This window comes from Somniosus microcephalus, chromosome 18 (genome assembly GCF_052327205.1).
Source record: "Somniosus microcephalus isolate GS21.2 chromosome 18, FLI_Smic_1.0, whole genome shotgun sequence".
Taxonomy (NCBI): Eukaryota; Metazoa; Chordata; class Chondrichthyes; order Squaliformes; family Somniosidae; genus Somniosus; species Somniosus microcephalus.
The window spans coordinates 13,604,367-13,623,158 of NC_141004.1; the positions used below are offsets into that span (position 1 = coordinate 13,604,367).

At 48.2% G+C, this 18,792-nt stretch overlaps 1 protein-coding gene across 2 annotated transcripts in view; it reads left to right on the top strand.

Moving 5' to 3' along the window:
- nuak2 (NUAK family, SNF1-like kinase, 2) overlaps positions 1-18,792 on the top strand; it is a 48,250-nt gene that overhangs the window by 18,064 nt on the left and 11,394 nt on the right. For both annotated transcript variants that reach the window (XM_086011070.1, XM_086011069.1), the window contains 3 exons: positions 1,805-1,925; positions 11,991-12,142; positions 17,735-17,800. In XM_086011070.1, the coding sequence (XP_085867196.1) occupies positions 1,805-1,925; positions 11,991-12,142; positions 17,735-17,800 (339 nt within the window). The remainder of the gene's footprint in view (positions 1-1,804; positions 1,926-11,990; positions 12,143-17,734; positions 17,801-18,792) is intronic.

The window sequence follows — 18,792 nt, forward strand, 5'->3', positions numbered from 1 at the left end:
GCAAGGTGCACCCAGAATATATACATAATTACTCCATGCCTAAAGTAATTGGCCTCGCTGTACCAATGGAGAGGCGATGACTGCAGATAAAACAAGCAGCTGGTAAGCTGTAGGCTCTCTTTACCAAGCGCCAGGGTTTTGAGTATTTTATGACTTGTAACCTACAGTGGAGACCCCCATCACAATACTCCTTGTAGCTAACTGCGACTTTCGACCTCCGCCCTCTGACTTGCCTCTCCGACAGCTGCAATCTCTCCTTGGGATATTGGCTCCCAGTCTGCCAATGCCGCGATTTAAAAAAAAAAAAAAAAATTCTCATCATCCCTCCGTGCTCTCGCCTCTCCCTATCTCTGCAACCACCCCCAGCCCAACAACCCTCGGAGATCTCTGCGCTCCTCCAATTCTGGCCTCTTGCGCATCTGTGATTTTCATCACTCCACCATTGGTGGCTGTGCCTTACGCTACCAGGGCCCTAAGCTCTGGAATTCCTTCCCTAAACCTCTCTGCCTCTCTTTTTTTCTTTTTAAGAAGCTCCTTAAAACCGACTTCTTTGACCAAGCTTTTTGGTCACCAGTCCGAATATCATCTTATCTGGCTCGATGTCAAATTTCCTTTGATAACTACATTGAAGGTGCTATATAAATGCAAGTTTTTGTCAAGAACTGGGAGGAGTTCGATCCCACATCCATCCCAACTCTATGGTGCTGAGTGTTAGCATGCTAATTCTCAGCAACCATTGGCCCAGTACTGTCTCCCTTAACAACAAAAACCCCACCTGCAGTAGGGATGACACCCATCGAGCAGAGGTGAAGATGCCGCAATTGGATTTTCTATAAAATAAAAAGGAAAAACTGCAAATACTGGAAGCAGATCAGTCTGCACTTGTAAAGAGAGAGAAAAACAGGTTCTGACTTTTCAGGTGTGTACCAGTTTTAATGGAAGTTCCACACCTCATTCGGACCCATCCTTTCCCTTTGCAGATGCTGACTGTCTTGCTGTGTATTTCCAACATTTTCTGTTTGTATCTCCTGATTGCCTGTGTTTTGATTGACTGACTGACTGACTGACTGACTCCGTGTGGTGTTTGGCAGGTTCTGAGTTGCTAGTTGGGCCTGTAGAGTCCACCCTGGGTTTAAAGAGAGGATATGCAAACTCTGGGCTTTAATTTAAAACTGCACATGTCAACTTGCCTTTATGCAGTGCCTTTAACGTAGTATAATGTCCCAAGGCGCTTCACAGGAGCGATAATCACACAAAATAAATTGTCACCGAGCCACATAAGGCGACATTAGGACAGGTGCCCAGAAGCTTGGTCAGAGAGATCGATTTTATGCTCCTATTTCTTGTGTTCTTATCAATCGTTGAGCATATTCAAGGGCGATCGATTGATTTTTGGACACTAAGGAAATCTAGGGATAGTGCAGGAAAGTGGAGATGAGGTAGAAGATCAGCCATGATCTTATTGAATGGCGGAGCAGGCTCGAGGGGCCGAATGGCCGACTCCTGCTCCTATTTCTTATGTTCTTAAAGGAAGAGAGAGAGAGGTTTAGGGAGGGAATTCCAAAGCTTATGGCCCAGGCAGCTGAAGGCACAGCCGCCAATGGTGGAGCGAAGGAAGTGGGGAAGGCCAGAATTGGAGGAGCGCAGAGATCTGGGGCGGTTGTAGGGCTGGAGGAGGTTACAGCGATAGGGAGGGGCCTGGCCATGGCGGGAGTTGAACACGCTAATGCCGTTTTATTAAAATTGAGGCGTGTCTCAGTGTGTTTTCAGTTGATTTAAAAGGCGCCTGTTTCTGTTCCCACAGGTTGCCATTAAGTCGATCCGCAAGGACAAGATCAAAGATGAGCAGGACCTGGTCCATATCCGGCGGGAGATTGAGATCATGTCGTCGCTCAGCCACCCGCACATCATCAACATCTATGAAGGTAGGTCTGGGCTTTGCATCCACTGACTGCCCGACCGCACTGGGAGCTGGAGGAGGCTTTGAATCCCCAGCATACTCATCGACCGATCCTCTTCATAGTCACTTTCCCGAGTTGACTCCCAAATAAAAGAGAGTGCATTTCTCCACCCCACCCCTCCTATTTTTCCCTCTCTTCCCGAACTCGCTGGGGGTTAAATTGGGCGCTATGTGACCTCCTGAGGCCCCAAAAATGGCGGGCAGGAAGCGCGCATACTTCCGACTGGAAGTGCGTCGCCCGCCATATTGGGTAAGGACAAACGAGGGGCATCCTTTACCCACACCTGCAGCAGGCGTTGGCCTCCTTGCATATGCCAATAAGGGGCTCAGAGGGCTGCGGATGCTCAGTCGTTGAGTATATTAAAGACTGAGATTGACTGATTCTAGGACACTTTATCCCCACATCCCTTAATTATGCGGGAAAGAGGAGTTGAGGTGGATGATCAGCTGTGATCTTATTGAATGGCGGGGCAGGCTCGAGGGGGCTGCATGGCTGACTCCTCCTAATTCTTGTTCTTGTGTTCTTCAGGTCCCCTCCCCAGCATTGTTTGCCCCCCCCCCCCCGAGGCAGCCGGGGTATAAACCCTGTGTGGGGAGGAGGGGGAGGCTCCCAAAAATCGGCCCACCCGAATTTAACCTCTGCTCAATCTAGTGGAGAAAAATTTGCCCGCCCGATGCGGACAGCCTCCCTGGAGCGCACACAAGCGGCCAGTCTTCGTACGTAGGCCTAGATGGTGATCGTCGCCCAGCAATTGGATTGAGGGGGGGTGGTGAGAAAGGGGCAACACATCTGGGACCAAACCTGCCCCCCCCCCCCCCACCCAGCATCCCACACATCGGAATGACCCCTCGGGTGAGATCCTGGAGGGTCACTTCCCCACTGTATCCTTGGGGTGGGTTGGGGGGGGCGGTCCGCACCTTCAGGGATCAAGGGGTATGTGGAGAAAGCAGGGACCGGGTACTGAATTTGGATGATCAGCCATGATCACATTGAATGGCGGAGCAGGCTCGAGGGGCCGAATGGCCTACTCCTGCTCCTATTTTCTATGTTTCTAAGACTGTTTTCCTCATTTCTCACAAACGATTCGACCTCCACCTCCAAAAGAATGACTGCAACTGAAGCAGTTGTCAGGAGCGGAGCTGCTTAGCCGCACAAAGTTCACCTGTAACTTTAGCTGCCGCTGTGTGCGCGCGAGCGATGGCCTGCGGGGTGAGCAGGGCCTGGTTTGTGTCGAGCGCACAGCTGTCTCCAATAGTCCCAATAACTCCTCTGGCAGTCTTCCCGCCCTTGATCTTTAAATAAAAATGTTGTATTTTTTTTAATGCTTTTAAGTGGGTTGTAAAGCGCACAGCGCTGCTTGATTTATGAAGTGCCTCGTGAACCTTTTTAGCAAATAGCCCACGTCGTAGGAGCCGCTGGATATACCGGCGGTGGCAAGTTTCGTGTGTGGGGCTTGTTTTTTTGTTGTTGGGCGTCTCTCCCGCGACCCACTGCGGTTTGGTGGGCGCAAGGACTTGTAGGTACAGTGTCGCCCTCGTTAACCTCCGTCCCCAATAGCCCCCTCTAGCAACCCTGTGCGATCCCTGGTCTCTGCCGCATCCTGTTCACGATGCCCTTTGGTACCTATGAGCTAGGAACTGGGGAAATCAGCCTAGAGCTCTCCCTTCTTGATTGCCATCATTGGAGACCCCCGCCTTGCAGGCAGGTGCACGTGCAAGGGCGTTGGATGAGGATGGGAGGGGATTGGGCTGGCATGCGCTGCCTGCCACCGTAGAATAGCTTACCGCCACTCACTTCCTCAGCTCACACATCAAAAATGGACACTGAGGCACGAAACTGTGCCCTAGCGAGAGTGGGTGCCTTGGGAGACACTTATTGCTGCTTAGTGTAGGCACTAGACTATAGTGTCGCCACTCAAACTGGTACAGAATGGGTACACAGCTAAGTACAGGAAACTCTTTGGTATCCGGGACCGGCGTGTTGCCAGTTGATCAAAAATTCCGGATGACGGAGAGGGTTATCTACCGAGGCTATTTTTAACAAAGAAAAATAAAAAAATCAAGAAATGTGCAGTATACAGTAATTGGGTACTCACCTGTTGTGTTAAATGGATGGTGGAAGATGCTTGATTAAGTACAGTACTGCCAGTTGAGGGTAATGCAATGCAATGATTACCAGCAGCGTGGGAGACACACAGTAACCCTGTAAAATGGCAGATCAGAAGAGACTACTGGCAGCGTGGGAGAGTCAGACTCCTGTTACAGGGGTATTGAGGTGTTCCGACTTCCGACAGCGCCAAGAAGCCAAGTAGTGGCAGTTTGGAGAACTACCCCCACTGACTAACTCGGCCACCGTGGGAGAATCGGACTCTGACTCGGCAACATTGCCGGTTATTGAGGTGTTGTTTTCGGAGTGAGAATTTTGCCGGTTAATAGAGAATTCCGGATATTAGGTGCCGTTTAAACGAGAGTTTCCTGTAACTTTATATATTTTTTTTAAACTCATGCGCTACCAGTATTGCACTTTATGATTCTGCACATTGGATGTGGTGATAAACAGTCACTAAATGATGGTGACAGATGGGTTTATTGGCTGTTCCTGAATCAGGAGTATGGTGACTAGTCACAATAAGTAGGTGCCCCGTGATTGCATTTCCTTATAGTGCTGAGTGCTTGCTGTAATGAGATAACGGACCTGGCGTGAGATCTATTTTTTCCCCTCTCTCTCTCTCTCTGTCTGTGACGGGAAATTCCACGAATCTAGTGTTTGTTTGGTACTTTAACAAAACCCCAGCCAAGAGGAAATTGGTGACCTTTTCCAAGGTTGGACTGTTTTGTGAGTTTTCGCATTCTTTCTCGCTAGTGCGCATTCCATTGTTCATTATCCCTCCAATCACATCGAGTCCCTATTATTGCCATGACTTCAGTGGATGGAAATGAGGAAAATTTCCATTTGGTTGGCTAATGTCGTCTTTCTCTGGTGTCTGCTCCTCGTCATTAACAGCAGTCTCGCTCGGCCCGAGTTCTTGGGTTTTCTGTTCTCTCGACCTGGCTGGTACAGAGCTCCTTCACCTCTCGGGGCACCAGCCGTTGCTGGAATGCGGTTCCTCTGGTGCTGATGGGCCTCTGTTGTCTCATCCAAATCCCCAGTGTGTGAGCCCAGACGGTGAATAAGAAAGGACTTGCATTCATACAGTGCCTTTCGCGACCTCGGGACGTCCCAAAGCGCTTCACAGCCGATCAAGTACTTTTTGAAGTGTAGTCACTGCTGTAATGTAGGGAAACACGGCAGCCAATTTGCCACAGCAAGCTCCCACAAACAGCAATGTGACAATGACCAGATAATCTGTTTTTGAGTGATGCTGGCTGAGGGATTAAACCGTCCACCACCTGGGATAACTCCTCTTCTTTGAAATAGTGCCATGGGATCTTTTGTGTCCATCTGAGAGGGCAGACAGGACTCGGTTTAATGTCTCATCAGAAATGGAAGAACAATAGAGGGAATTTAAACTGGGGAAACCGTACTACCAGCCAGGTGGATGGTGACTTGTATTTTCCATTGCAAACAGACATCTGCTGGCTTTGCTTAACCAACATTGTAGTGTGAATGTGTAAAGTATAAACAAGGTTCCTGTAACTCTGATGGTTTGGTGGGCCTTAAACCTGGCAGGTCTATCTGGGGAGGGAGCAGAGCCTGCCAGTTTTATGTCTCAACATAAGAACATAAGAGGTCGGAGCAGGAGTAGGCCATTCAATAAGATCATGGCTGATCTGATCTTGGCCTCAACTCCTCTTTCCCGCCTGCTCCCCATAACCCTCGACTCCCCTGTAGCTCAAATATCTGACTATCGCCGCCTTGAATATATTCAATGACTCCGCCTCCAGAGCTCTCTGGGGTAGAGAATTCCAAAGATTCACGACCCTCTGAGAGAAGAAATTCCTCCTCATCTCCGTCTTAAATGGGCGACTCCTTATCCCCTAGTTCTAGATTCCCCCACGAGGGGAAACATCCTCTCAGTATCTACCCTGTCAAGTCCCTTCAGAATCTTGTATCTTTCAATAAGATCACCTCTCATTCTTCTAAACTCCAATGAGTATAGGCCCAACCTGCTCAACCTTTCCTCATAAGACAACCCCTTCATCTCAGGAATCAACCTAGTGAACCTTCTCTGAACTGCCTCCAATGCAAGTATATCCCTCCTTAAATAAGGAGACCAAAACTGTATGCAGTACTCCAGGTGTGGTCTGTCTCGCTCTGTATAGTTGTAGCAAGACTTCCCTACTTTTATACTCCATCCCCCTTGCAATAAAGGCCAACATTCCATTTGCTTTCCCGATTACTTGCTGTACCTGCATGCTAACTTTTTGTGTTTCATGTACGAGGACGCCCAGATCCTTCTGTACCGCAGCATTATGTAGTCTTTTTCCATTTAAATAATAATTTGCTTTTCTATTCTTCCTACCAAAGTGGATAAATTCACATTTTCCCACATTATACTCCATGTGCCAAATTTTTGCCCACTCACTTAACCTAGCTATATCCCTTTGCAGACTATTGTGTCCTCCTCACAACTTGCTTTCCAACCTATCTTTGTATCATCAGCAAATTTGGCTATAGTACACTCGGTCCCTTCATCCAAGTCATTAATATAGATTGTAAATAGTTGAGGCCCCAGCACTGATCCCTGTGGCACCCAACTAATTACAGATTGCCAACCTGAAAATGCCCCATTTATCCCGACTCTCTGTTTTCTGTTAGTTAACCAATCCTCTCCATGCTAATATATTACCCCCAACACTATGAGCTCTTATCTTGTGCAGTAACCTTTTATGCGGCACCTTTTCGAATGCCTTTTGGAAATCCAAATATACTACATCTACTGGTTCCTCTTGATCCACCCTGCTCGTTAAATCCTCAAAGAGCTGTAATAAATTTGTCAAACACTGATTTCCTTTTCATACAATCAAGCAGAGTCAACATGGTTTTATTATGATTTTCTAAATGTCTCATTAAGTTATGCCCCAAGTTTCCACTGTAAGTGAGCGAGAGTGTAAGATGCACCTGCCCAAGCTTAAGGTATGGCCAGGCAAATAATGGGTGTCATTTCTACTGTAGGATCTGCTGATGTAACTAACACGTGCCACTAGAAATCTAAGGGGTAATGAAGAACAGCAGTGAGGGCTGATACTGGAATCTTAAAGACGAATTGCTCTGTTTCATTGCACTGTTAGATAGGAACTCATAACTTTACCTTGAATTGGTCTTCTGTCAGGTTTGTATTGCTCTTTTATGAAGCTCCTAGTTTCATTTGGAACACTTCTCCAAGACTTAAAAAAAAAATCATTGATGGGATGTGGGCGTCGCTGGCTAGGCCTGCATTTAGTGCCCATCCCTAATTGCCCTTGAGAAGATGGTGGTGAGCCGCCGCCTTGAACCGCTGCAGTCCATATGGTGTAGGTACACCCACAATGCTGTTAGGAAGGGAGTTCCAGGATTTTGGCCCAGCGACAGTGAAGGAATGGCGATACAGGTCCAAGTCAGGATGGTGTGTGGCTTGGAGGGGAACTTGTAGGTGGTGATGTTCCCATGCGTCTGCTGCCCTTGTCCTTCTAAGTGGTAGAGGTCGCGGGTTTGGAAGGTGCTGTTGAAGGAGCTTTGACGAGTTGCTGCAGTGCATCTTGTAGATGGTACACACTGCAGCCACGGTGCGCCAGTGGTGGAGGGAGTGAATGTTGAAGGTGGTGGATGGAGTGCCAATCAAGCGGGCTGCTTTATCCTGAATGGTGTCAAGCTTCTTGAGTGTTGTTGGAGCTGCACTCATCCAGGCAAGTGGAGAGTATTCCATCACACTCCTGACTCTGGGGAATTTCTCTAAACTGAAGGGGAATACTGCAGACTGATTTTCCCCATGGGAATTCCCCTCCTTCTGATTTATTTGTTGGAGAAGATCAGCAGGCCGATTAGAAAGTCAGGCTTTTGAGGCAGCACCTCAGGGGATCCAGAATCCCCCTACTGATAGCAACAGCCCCAAAAATTAATTCCTCAATATATCCACGGAGTTATGTGTCCCTGGAGGCCTCTCTGTTCTGTGGGGCATGTGTAGAAGTTTTTGAAGCTATCGCTTGTTCCAGGATGCTCTGCATTGTAGAGAAATCCTCTCTGGTGGTGCCACAAAGGATGGTATTGAACTCTGCCACCATCCCTGGCATCTACCACACATGTTCAGAGTCTTTTCAGTGCCTTCATGTGGTTGTGGTGCCCTGCAAGCATTTGTATTTTCATAGCAGGAGCCCTTGAGATCATCGTCCAACTGCTCAACAGACAGGGTTTGACATCATTGTCCAACTGCTCAACAGACAGGGTTTGAGGCCATTGTCCAACTGCGCAACAGACAGGGTTTGAGATCATCGTCCAACTGCTCAACAGACAGGGTTTGAGGCCATTGTCCAACTGCGCAACAGACAGGGTTTGAGATCATTGTCCAACTGCTCAACAGACAGGGTTTGAGATCATTGTCCAACTGCTCAACAGACAGGGTTTGAGATCATCGTCCAACTGCGCAACAGACAGGGTTTGAGGCCATTGTCCAACTGCGCAACAGACAGGGTTTGAGATCATTGTCCAACTGCGCAACAGACAGGGTTTGAGATCATTGTCCAACTGCTCAACAGACAGGGTTTGAGATCATCGTCCAACTGCGCAACAGACAGGGTTTGAGATCATCGTCCAACTGCGCAACAGACAGGGTTTGACATCACCCAAGCCTCCACTCAAAGTGCATCATGCTCCACCTCCAATTCCTCATTCGCTTATCTTTCTTATGAGCTATGAATCACCCTGTTCCTCATTTAAACTATCCAGTTAGCCTATCTGGGAATGATGAGTGGGAGAGCGTGGACCAATTCCCACTGGCTTAGTCAGATGTTGAAGGCTCTGGCATTGGCTCCTTGCTCTCGCTTTAGCATCTTTCTTGTTTCCAGCCTCTGGTGGAGATAAAGAAGAATGAGAAGTGTCATGAGCTTTCTGCCATCTACTTTCTCCTTCCTATTGGACTCCTGTAAGGTTCTCCTTAGAGTATGGGCCTCAAAACAAGAGACCCATTTCTGATGGTTGACCATTAGCATTTACGACAAACCGTACATGTCTCCTTCCCCTACAGCATTAGTTAGCTAAGCGAGTGCTCGGGTTTCACACTGCTGCCTCCTCCTCCTCCTCCTGTAGCCTGTCCTTCTCGGGAATGGCACACAATCTTTTCCTGCACGACGGAAGAATGCTGCTTATTATCTGTCACAGACCGTTGAATTTGACGAGTATTTCAGAACTTTCATCACTTCTCATGGAATTCACACACAGATAGTGAGGCTTCGATGAACACGCACTGCATGTAGCTGTCCATGTAACCGAAGCCTTCCATGAGCTGGTCACTATAGATCATTTAATATACCAAGTGAAACCCTTAGTCTTGTGAACATAACTTTAGAGGAAATATAGGCCTACTGCCTGAAATGTAGAAAATATACATTAATGGTAGCTTGCAGCCATCATCTAGACCTTTGCTGACCTTGAGGTCATTTAGTCTCATCTTGCATTGGAGAGGGGCCCTGGGGGCTAAGGAAATGCCAACTAGCTCTGCCCATTTCTGCCACAGGAGTTCTAGCTGCTGTATTGGCAGATGCCCCCTCCCTGAATTGCATTCCCTCCACCCGTGCCTAATTTCAGTACAAAGATCATTGGGTTCAAGCCACGTCTTCACCTTCCCTGCACACTGGTCCTGCTTTAAGAACAGTCCAACTTTAAAATTCTTTCCCCAATCCACCCACCCCCACATATTTTCCAGGCCTCACTGGGGTAGTGCGCCTTTGTCCAACCTTCCCCCTCCAGCCCAACAACCCTCCACAGCAATCTATGCTTCTCCAATTTAGGCCTCTGGCAAATTCCTTACTTCCTTCGCCGCACCATTGGTGGCTGTGCCTTCAGCTGTCTAGACCCTAAGCTCTGGAATTCCCTCCCTAAACCTCTCCGCCTCTCTCTCCTCCTTTAAGACGCTCCTTAAAACCGACCTCTTTGACCAAGCTTTTAGTTTCCTGTCCTAATATCTCCTTATGTGGCTCGGTGTCGAATTTTGTCTGATAATCGCTCCTGTGAAGCACCTTGGGACGTTTTACTACGTTAAAGGCGCTATATGAATGCGAGTCATTGTTGTTGAACAGCGATGTTCCAATGGGCCTGAAGCCGTGGTTTCAGGCGAGACCAGAGTCGGGACATTGGGCAGACGGCAGGTGCGTCCCACCGCCCCCCTGACCGCAGGTCATGGGACTCAGAATTTCAGGGGGGTGATTTCCTTTTAATAAGTTGTGGTTTGTTGCTGAGCTAAAAATAATGACTTGAATCCCAGCGAGTGGGCGGTGACGTGCATACTGTTCTGTGTATAGAGAAAGAGGAAGTTTCTTGACCTTTTGCTCTGTGTTGTTGGGATGATTGTGACTCACTCACCTTTCACAAACTTTATCTGGTCTGGTTATTATGTACCGGAAATATTTTATTTTGGATTCCATGAACAACATGCTACATGGGCAGTGACTGCGTGCGACTTAAACCTTGTGAGATGTAACCTCGTCAGGGGGTGGGGGGGTTGTTATGGGAGGTCAAGATATTCCACCGTGAACCGTATTTAACGGCGTATCTAGGGAACAACGGCAGTGAGTGGGCATTGGGTGTCAGTACATTCCCACAGGAACCAGGACTCTTCTAATACCATGTCCATGTTTGAGCCTTAGACACTGAGTCTTGCTGGGCTGTTTGACCATGGGGGGTATCATAACCAAGCCTGATCCTATCCTGACCCGAATCCCGCCAACACGCACTCTCCACCAGGAGTGGGAACCCAGCCTGATTTTAACCCACCCTTTGCCAACCCAGGGCGCAGTAGTAGCACCCCTACTGCTGCCCTCAGCTGGTCTCCGTTGACTTGGGGAAGATCAAACCTGCGATTCTTCTGCTGTAAGTGGCTCGGTACCATGCTGGACTGTGCGTCTGCCAACTGGAGGGGAGAGGAGCAGCTCAATCTAGGAACATAGGAACAGGAGGTGGCCATTCAGCCCCTCGCGCCTGCTCCGCCATTCAATGAGATCATGGCTGATCTGTGACCTAACTCCATATACCTGCCTTTGGCCCATATCCCTTAATACCTGTGGTTAACATAAAGCTATCAAACTCCGATTAAAATTGACAATTGATTCAGCATCAATTGCCGTTTGCAGAAGAGAACTCCAAACTTCTACCACCCTTTGTGTGTAGAAGTGTTTCCTAATTTCACTCCTGAAAGGTCTGGCTCTAATTTTTAGACTATGCCCCCTTGTCCGAGAATCCCCAACCAACGGAAATAGTTTCTTTCTAACGATCCTATCAGTTCCCCTTAATATCTTGAAAACTTCGATTAGATCACCCCCTAACCTTCTAAATTCTAGGGTATACAATCTTAATTTGTGTAATCTTTTCTTCCATGATCAGTCAACTTATTTGAGTGAGTGTGTTAAGGGTAAAAATGCAGATTAAAAAACCACCTTTCATTTCTGTTCCTGAATTCGGGGATTTTTATTGCCTCTTTTGCATTAAAGGGTGAATTTACTTTGCTGAATCTGCGACTCCCGGTGGGGCGCTGCCCTCAAAGGGAGACGATTAGAGGATCAGCTCTCCAATATTGTCCTAGCTCGGTCTCCAGCCCAAGCCAAGCTCCCGTTGACTGCAGCTTGGGAGAGTGGGAACGGGCGAATTTCCCATTTTACCTGAAAGGTACTTCCAACAATTTGAGTCATTTTGAGTGCAGTTATCTAAACCGTGGATTTCATTATGGTCTGGTGAACTCTGAACTCCGACCTCAATGAGAAGAGCTTGTTTCCTTCGTGCCACAAGGTTTGATGATGATGATTACGGAATAGCAAGCGTCTTCGAAACTTCAGAGAAATATTCTGTACACTTAAGGTCATTAAAAAAAATATATATACATAATTTTCTTTTCTTTTTTTTTAGTTTTTGAAAACAAGGATAAAATCGTGATCATCATGGAGTACGCCAGCAAGGGCGACCTGTACGACTTCATCAACGAGAAGCAGAGCCTGGCCGAGCAAGAAGCCCGCCACTTCTTTAGGCAGATCGTGTCTGCCATCCATTACTGCCACAAGGTACGACATTAGGCGGCGTCTGGTAAACAGCTCGTCTCCCTGGGTGGGTGGCATACGGGGGTCCCGACACAAGCCGACTTTCAATGGGCTATGTCTGCAATAGTGAAATTAGTTAACACTTTGCAGCTCACACAACTGAATGCGACTCACACTCACACTCACACTCACTCTTTGTCTCTTTCTCTCAACATCTTTCTCTTTCACTCTCTTGTTTTCTCTACTTCTCTCTTTCTCTCTCATATCTATTTCTCTATCTCTAGCTTCCTCTTTCTTTCTCACTTTCACTCTTTCTTTCTATCTTTCTCACATTCATTTTTTTTACTCTATAAATATCTCTTCTCTCTCTAGCTATCTCTCTTTCTTTTTCACTTTCACTCTCTCTATTTCTAACTTTCTCACAGTCACTCTCTCTCACTATTCGTTTGGTGATTCAGTCCAGTTGCATAGACAGGAACAATAGCAAAATACTGTGGATGCTGGAAATCCGAAATAACAACATAAAATGCTGGAAAAACTCAGCAGGCCAGGCAGCATCCGTGGAGAGAGAAACAGAGTTAACGTTTCAGGTCGAAATCCTTCGTCAGGACTCACGAAGGCTTTCGACCTGAAACGTTGATTCTGTTTCTCTCTCCACGGATGTTGCCTGGCCTGCCTGAGTTTTTCCAGCATTTTCTGCATAGACAGGAAGATCCCCAGTTTGTGTTGAGTTCGCTGATCTCAGTCACGGCAGCAATTGGAGTGCTACATACAATTAGCCTGAGTGCCCTCGGTTAGGGAGGGGGGGGCGGGGAGAAATCAGCCAGGTGAGCCCTGCTGGAGAGTACGCACAGGGTATTGCCTGGCGAGTCAGGATCGGGCTTGGTCGCGAAGCCTGTCTACTCAAATAGCCTGCTGGTGCTCCGTGTTTAGGCTTGAAGAACGGCCACTTGGCTGAGGGGCCAGAGGGCTGTTGGCACCTATGGAACTCGACCCCCAGCGCAAGTCAGTGTCTGCAGGAGAGGAGGAGGCAAACAGAAAGTAAAACCCTCCCAACTGGCATACATTGTATTTTAATGAGAGCCACTGGGAACCAGGGTGTTTTTGAAACAATTATCTAAGGTGTAACCAGATTCTTCACCAATAAAGTCACAAGCTTGGATGATGATATTCTGTCAAAAATAGAAGTGGGTGTGTTGGCGGGCGTGACACAGGCCGGTGTGAATTTCCCGACGGCGGCACTCTCCCCTGGCTGACTTTCCTTGATCTAAATGGTAATAATGTGCTCTTGGGGATGTTTGGGGTTGTGTGTGGGGGAATGGGGAAGGGGGGGAGGGGAATGGGGAAGGGAAGGCATGGAGTGCTCGACAGTTCCAGTATCCGAATTCCCGAGAAAGGTCACTGTGTCAAGGTGACGTATTTTAAAAATGAGCAAGCGTCACGAAATGTTTTCTCTTTATAAAAAACATTTTTTTATGTTTTTCTCTTCTTTATCTGTAACCTAACCCCCATCCTTTTCGAGAGTAGTTAGACCAGCAAGAATGCAGTGACATTCATTGTTGCGTTGAATATAAAACTGAGGAATGCGTGGGAGAGCTGATCGGTTTTTTTGTGCCTATTGAAACCTGAGCTGGGAATATCCGAGATCAAGAAATAGTTTTACTTGTAATTAAAAAACATTACAGTTTTTTTTTTTCTCCCTCTCCCTCCCCTCCACTTGTTCCTGTATCGGGCGTGGTACAATCCGAGTCCAGCGGACTTCCTTCTTGTGTGAGCCAGACAGTTGGCATTGGCAGGCCGGCCGGCTAACTGAGTATAACACCAGGGACCCCTCCCACCCACATGTGTTTCCCTGTAAAGTAGTGATCAGGAACCGGACCCCTGGGCAAAACCGCCCCACCCATGTTAGACAGGCTGCATACACTTGGCTTCTTGAATATAGAAGATTGAGGGGTGGTCTGAGCGAGGTGTTTAAAATGTTAAAAGGATTCAATGGGGTAGATACGGATGAACTATTTCCTCTGGTGGGGAATCGAGAACGCAAGGACATCATCTTTAAAATCAGAAAATCAGAGCTAGGCTGTTTAGGAGGGAAACGAGGAAGCACTTTTCCACACTCTTTTCTCCCCCCCCCCCCCCCCCCCCCCCCAAAAAAAAAGGCTGTGGATGTTGGGGGTCAATTGGAGTTTTCAAAACTGAGATTTTTGTTGGGTAAGGGTATCGAGGGAAATGGAGCAAAGGCGGGTAAATGGAGTTGAGATACCGATCGGCCGCCATCCAGTGGGCGCCGATCGGCCGCCGTCCAGTGGGCGCCGATCGGCCGCCGTCCAGTGGGCGCCGATCGGCCGCCGTCCAGTGGGCGCCGATCGGCCGCCGTCCAGTGGGCGCCGATCGGCCACGATCCAGTGGAATGGTGGAACGGGGCCGAGAGGTTGAAATGACCTCCTCCTGTTGCTATGTTCCTCACTGGGACTGGGAGCACTGAATTTACCCATGCACCAATGCCTGGCATGTGACCATCACCTGGGCACTGACACCATTGCCGTGTACCCCTCTGTGCGTCGACGGGCTAAAAGACCACCTGGCGATGGGCCCTGTAACTAATCCTAGCCCCCCCCTGCGTGCTCAGCCCCTGCTCGAGAGCATTGTACAAAAATAAACGCGTCCAGAATAATTTTTATTCTTTTGAAAGAAAGAGAAAGACACGGGACTTGAATTTCCTGTTTCATTTAATGTCTTTCTTTCCTTTCCCTCCTCTGCCCCCCTCGCAATAATCCAGCGGGGTCTGCAACAAGCTCCTCTTGTGTTTTTGTGACGTTCTTCTAAATGCAGAAAGCCCTTCCAGCCGTCTGGCTCTTTTTATAAAAAAAAATTGAAACAGATGTTGGCAACCCAGCCCAGCCAGCTCAAAATAGACGCTCGTTCCTTATTAGCGATAATTCTATTATTTCAGTCCACTTTCTCGTAATGGGTTGCGCAGGATCTTTTTGGAAGCTGGGTGAATGGACCGGGGGTTGGGGGATGGCGTGGGTGAAGGGGGCGCATTAAAGGGGAAGGTTTGTTTGTTTTATTTATACAGCGGCTGACAATTGGTCCCCCGGGTGCGTTGGCCTCAGTGAAGCAACCTGCTGGAGGAAAGCGAGCGAGCGAGAGAGCGAGCAAGAGAGAGCGAGCCCGAGTGCTGTGTGTCTTGGCATTGTGCTGCTTTGCATTAGCAAAGTACAGGAGAGGCTGTCGTGTACAGGGATCAGACGAAACCTGTTTCCAATTGAGCCTAATTTACAAGCCCAGCATCGACTGCAGGTGGAGAATTGTGGGGGGCGGGGGGAAGAAAGAGGAGGGGATAAGCATGCTGGAGGTGAAAGGTCATTCTGCTGTGCCTCCCACACGTCCCCCACATAAAAGACTTATTTTCCGGTTCTCTTTTTAGACTAGACTCAAGGGGGGGCGAGGGGAATGAAACCTTCAGGGCTCCTGTTCAAACACTCTTTCATTCAAGGGGGCATTCGAGAGTCTTAATGGGCAATTGTTTGGGATTTGAGACCTAGGCTCAAAATGCACACAACAAATATTAGGCCGGAAAAAAAAAAACCAAGCTGGAGATTCATCTAAAAATGTCGCTGTATTTTGTTTTCAGTACGTCTGGCAGTTTGAATCGTTAAGTCTAATGGCTAAAGGCACCATTTGGCATTACGCTACCCCAGATAGAGTCCAAGTTTATTCCCAGATCTGGCTGAACTTGGCCGGAGAATCAGGAGGGAAATCCGCAGTTATTCTCAGCAGACCTGGGATTAGGCAGGGAAAAACCCAACCGGGTTTCCTGTTATTTCTGTAATCCAATGGGCCCCCACCCCCAATGTGGGATTGAGGCCTGTATGATGCTTGTTGGGGTTGGATGAGGACCCAGGAAACCCCCAACTGCGATTGGATGTATTTCCTAGAGGTTTCATCATGTGACCTCACGCCTCCAATCGCCTCGCCCAGTCAAACACCCTTTTCTTTTTTGGCTGTTCCTTCACTGTTGCTGGGTCAAATATCGGTTAAAAAAGCATACAGGATCCTGGGCTTCATAAATAGAGGCATAGAGTACAAAAGCAAGGAAGTTATGATGAACGTTTATACAACATTAGTTCGGCCTCAACTGGAGTATTGTGTCCAATTCTGGGCACCGCACTTTAGGAAGGATGTGAAGGCCTTCAAGAGGGTGCAGAAAATATTTAAGAGAATGATTCCAGGGATGAGGGACTTCAGTTACGTGGATAGACTGGAGAAGCTGGGGTTGTTCTCCTTAAAGCAGAGAAGGTTGAGAGGAGATTTGATAGAGGTGTTCAAAATCATGAGGGGTCTAGACAGAGTGAATAGAGAAACTGTTCCCATTGACGGAAGGGTTGAGAACCAGAGGACACAGATTTAAGGTGATTGGCAGAAGGTCCAATGGTGAGATGAAAAACATTTTTACGCAGCGAGTGGTTAGGATCCGGAATGCACTGCCTGAAAGGGTGGTGGAGGCAGATTCAATCGTGGCAGAGAGCTGGCACGGGCTCGACGGGCCGAATGGCCTCCAACTGGAGAGTTGGCAACCCTGGGGACGATGGGATTGGGATTAGCTGTTGTGCCCTCTGGATTCGCATAGCCTTCCGGCGCTGGTATTGTGCGATCCTTAGCCATCTGGCCAAGGTATCAGAGTGGGACTATAGGGAGCGGGACTGTCGCCCAGCATGAACCAGCGCCTCCAGGAGAGGCGGGGAGGAAAAGTTGGTGGGTTTAAAAACAAGCTGGATGGTTTGATTGTTGGAATCATAGGATCATAGACTCGTACAGCACAGAAGGAGACCATTCGGCCCATCGAGTCTGCGCCGGCTCTTTCGAAGAGCAGATAATTGGAGATTACTGACTGACCGTGCAAGGGCGATGAATTAACATTAACTGATAATGCAGGAGACAAGTATTTACATAACTTACTAAACCTTGGAACTAGTTGTCTAACCGTTCATCTCAACCGGTCATTTTGTAAGCAGCATGTGTTACTTAAGTCAGGCAATAACTTGGAATGTTACCGCACCGAGACAAACTATTCAACCCAGTAAGTCTGCTGTGTTCTCAACACAATTATTCAAAACAATTACAGAAATAGACAGGAAAAAGATGCTGAAACGTTTGCATCCCTCACTGCTGCTGGTGCCACGCCAGCCCTCCTCGACTTCCTCCGGTCGGCACTGGGGGCCGATTCCCTTCCCCGGATCTGCCAGTAGACATCCTGAGCTTTGGGGGAGCTCCGGGATTTCACGCCTGCCTGCTCCAGTTAAGCCGGCTGCCTGAAGCCAGCAAGCGGAGCACCATGGAGAGTGCACAAGCCAATTAAAGAAGTGTGAACAATCGGACAATGAAGTTATTTCTGTCTCTGTGGGAGCTCGGAGCCCTTCTCGAATTAGGACCGTTCGACACTTGCTGCGTGGGGGAGGGGGACCCGAAACTCCCTGGGCTTCAGCTAGCTCAAGCTCTTCAAGTATGTAGTAAAGCCAGGATTAATGCAGAAATGTGTTTGACTGTCACTGAATGCCCTTTTTGGAGCTAAGCTGAAAATTTATGGTCTTGGCTCGGTTTCCTGTTTTCCAGAATGGAATCGTGCACCGGGACCTGAAGCTGGAGAATATCCTGTTGGATGCCACTGGGAACGTCAAGGTAAGGAGCACACAGCTTCACCAGGGCTCCTGCGGAACTGTACCCTGATTGTATATGTTGGGGCAAGCGTTTCTAGGATAAAGGGGTGATGTACCCCTGACTCGTGTGACTGAATTGGTTTCAAGTCCCTCCATGGCCTTGCCCCTCCCTATCTATGTAACCTCCTACAGCCCTACAGCACCCCCCACTGAGATCTCTGCAATCCTCCAATTCTGGCCTCTTGAACATCCCCAATTTTAATCGCTCCACCGTCGGTGGCCGTGCCTTCAACTGCCTGGGCCATAAGCTCTGGAATTCCCTCCCTAAACCTCTCCGCCTCTCGCTCCTCCTTTAAGACGCTCCTTAAAACCTACCCCTTTGACCAAGCTTTTCGTCATCTGCCCTAATCTCTCCTTATGTGGCTCGGTGTCAAATTTTATTTGATAATCGCTCCTGTGCAGTGCCCTGGGACGTTTCACTATAAAGGCGCTGTATAAATACAAGTTGCTGTTGACTGTATACACAAGGGAAACTGTATCTAGAGAAAAGAGGCTATTATACCCCAGATTCTGTGAAGGAACATTAATGCTCCTCAGAACCCTTCGAAAGAGTAAGATTTTCAAAGCTATCCGCGGTTTTTATTTTATTTGGGGAAGGACTGAAATAAGCTGTCCTCGGTCTGGGAAGCTGTTCTGTATCTGCCTCTGTTAGTACAGTGCGCCACAGTTCAATCAATCCTACTTGCTCGGCTGTCGCAGGCTCAACTGGTTAAAATGGTATCTGCAGCCTTCCTGTGTCACTTCCAGACCAATAATGGGATTGTTTTGTGATGGGATCCATGAAAGGTCAGTGTAACAAACACACATGGTCACCTAGCAACTGCTGCAAACACTCCCAACCCCAACTATCCCGACCAGAGCCATTCAGTCCCAGTCCATTTTCTTTTTCTCAAACTCTTTTTTTTTCCAGTTGCAGTGACAGCCTCACTTCTTCCCTCCTTCCCTCCCACCCAC